Source organism: Austrofundulus limnaeus, unplaced genomic scaffold (genome assembly GCF_001266775.1).
Source record: "Austrofundulus limnaeus strain Quisiro unplaced genomic scaffold, Austrofundulus_limnaeus-1.0 Scaffold1185, whole genome shotgun sequence".
Lineage (NCBI taxonomy): Eukaryota > Metazoa > Chordata > Actinopteri > Cyprinodontiformes > Rivulidae > Austrofundulus > Austrofundulus limnaeus.
The window spans coordinates 60,085-62,163 of record NW_013953587.1 but is presented as its reverse complement, the minus strand read 5'-3'; the positions used below and the strand labels follow the sequence as shown (position 1 = coordinate 62,163).

Sequence of the window (2,079 nt, the reverse complement as noted above, 5' to 3'; positions counted from 1 at the left end):
GCCTTCCTGCTACGTAAGCAGACACAAAGCATTGTGGGAAATCAGAACCGTGACCCAAAGCAACAGTCAGCAGGATGTATACCTTCACAATAAGTGTGTTTAYCKGGGAKGGGTGCTGTTGGATAGATCACATGTGTTGTGATTCATTGACAGTCATACCTTCTGCTGTTCAASATAATGATGACTGGTAGATAATTAGTAATTAGCRGTAYTGCATTTTAATTTTAGAAAGCACAAATCTGCTTATGAATTATAAAAATTACTAAAACCGCTAAAATGCAAAGGAAATATTTAGGTCCGCAGTTAGCAGATTTGCGCTTTAGCGGGCTGGTGCCCACCACTGGTAATAATGTAAATGAGTAGTAGTGCAAATGGTTKTTCAGATTAGTAATTACAATGAATAGTAAATGATTGTGCAGGCAGCAGGTCTGTAAACACTTATTGTGATTTTTGGGTGTGGTGCTGTCTGCTATTTTCCTCTAACTTTTAGATTCTTGTAGCTAATTTTTGCCTGGTTTTAGTTACTTTTCCATTAAATTCCTATGTTTTGTTAGCCTGGTTAAAACCAGACCCCTGTCCTTCACTTTGYTTCGTACAAGGGTCTGGACTTGTTGCATAGAGAAGTGATTCTTGCAGGAGGCGTGGCCTCTGCTGAAGCATGTGTGTGTTGTCACTGTGACGGAGGCTAAGCTAAGAAGCTAACTGGAAATCACGTGTGCTGTAAACAACCCTACTGAGTGGAGAAATATACCGAGCCGAACGAGATGACTGTAAATGAGAGCTGCTGCTTTGTCAGACAAAATTTAATTTAATTTGAAGCCTTATGAACACGGACTGGCTTCATTCACTTCCTCCACTGCCGCATGCTAAAATAACTAGCAGACACTGCGCAGAAAATTGACGTTGTTCAAAACTCCGCCTTCTGTTTGCTGATTGGCCCAGATAAAATAAACTACAAGCAGCCACTGCGCAGAAAATTGACGTTCTGTTCTCTGATTGGCCCGGCTAAAAATCTGCCAGCGAAATCCTTGTCAATGGGAGAAGTCCCCGATGGAGCAGAGAAGGGAAACTAGAATTGAGCGGAGCTGCGTAGGAAGGCAAGGGTCAGGCTAATGTTTGTGCTAAATTAAGTTCTTTCACCTTCAACTGAATATTTTTCAAAGGTTTTGAACAAAGGTTTTGTTGAGTTTTCATCAGCTCTTAGCAAAAATCTTTCAGCGTTATGCATTCTGCAGATTCATTGAAATGCAAATTCTCAAGCTAAATTACTGTTTCTTTAAAATAAGGACGAAAACTAATCAAAATCAGTTTGATTTTCAACTCTTTTAGTTAAATTATTTAATGCTTTTAAATAACTAATTTTTACTCCAAATCAGTTTTGCAGGAAGGGGAATTGATTCAACAAACCTTTGATTGATAAATTATTAAATCCTTTCAAACAGTTACACAAACCTCCAGGTTCTGCTTGCGGACCATGAAAGCGTCCACAAATCCTCTGCACATCTCTGGGTTCAGCGTCTCTTTCAGTTTGCGGAAGAAGGTGAGATTCTGCYTCTTATTGCTCTCAAACATTTTATGAAACTGCTTCTTACTTGGCATCCATTTGAAGAGCCATGGAAAGATGTTGTAAACCTTTTAAATGTGCAGGAGAGAAAGTAGAGAAATGTAAATGACGAGTTAATGTTTCATAAAGTTCATAAAGAAAGGGCAGTGGGTCAGCGGATGGTTAAAGTTTGTTCTGATACCTGAATGGAAGGAGAAAAAATAACTTGGATGTTTTTGTTTATCCGATCCACCATGGATGTAAACTCTGGGTCGCTGTATTCAAATCTGCTGCCGTAGACCAAGGAGCAGATGATGTTAGACACAGAATAGTTTATTGGCTGCATTGTTTCAAAAGGTTTTCCTGAAACAAAGAATACAAAAACAATTCAATATGACGTTTTAATAATTTTATCTTTTTAATTCATATTATAAAGTATACTTCAGTTAATTCAAAAATGAAAAAAAGTACCAAAGTCAATAAAAAATATGTATGTATGTATATGTTAGACACAGAATAGTTTATTGGCTGCATTG

At 37.9% G+C, this 2,079-nt stretch overlaps 1 protein-coding gene across 1 annotated transcript in view; it reads right to left on the bottom strand.

Annotated features, from left to right (window-relative positions):
* The window catches only part of LOC106534483 (cytochrome P450 2K4), a gene marked incomplete at its 5' end in the record, with an annotated part of 9,743 nt that overhangs the window by 5,788 nt on the left and 1,876 nt on the right, over positions 1-2,079 (bottom strand). The window contains 2 exon segments of the mRNA XM_014031137.1: positions 1,453-1,632; positions 1,746-1,906. Coding sequence (XP_013886591.1) covers positions 1,453-1,632; positions 1,746-1,906 — 341 coding nt within the window.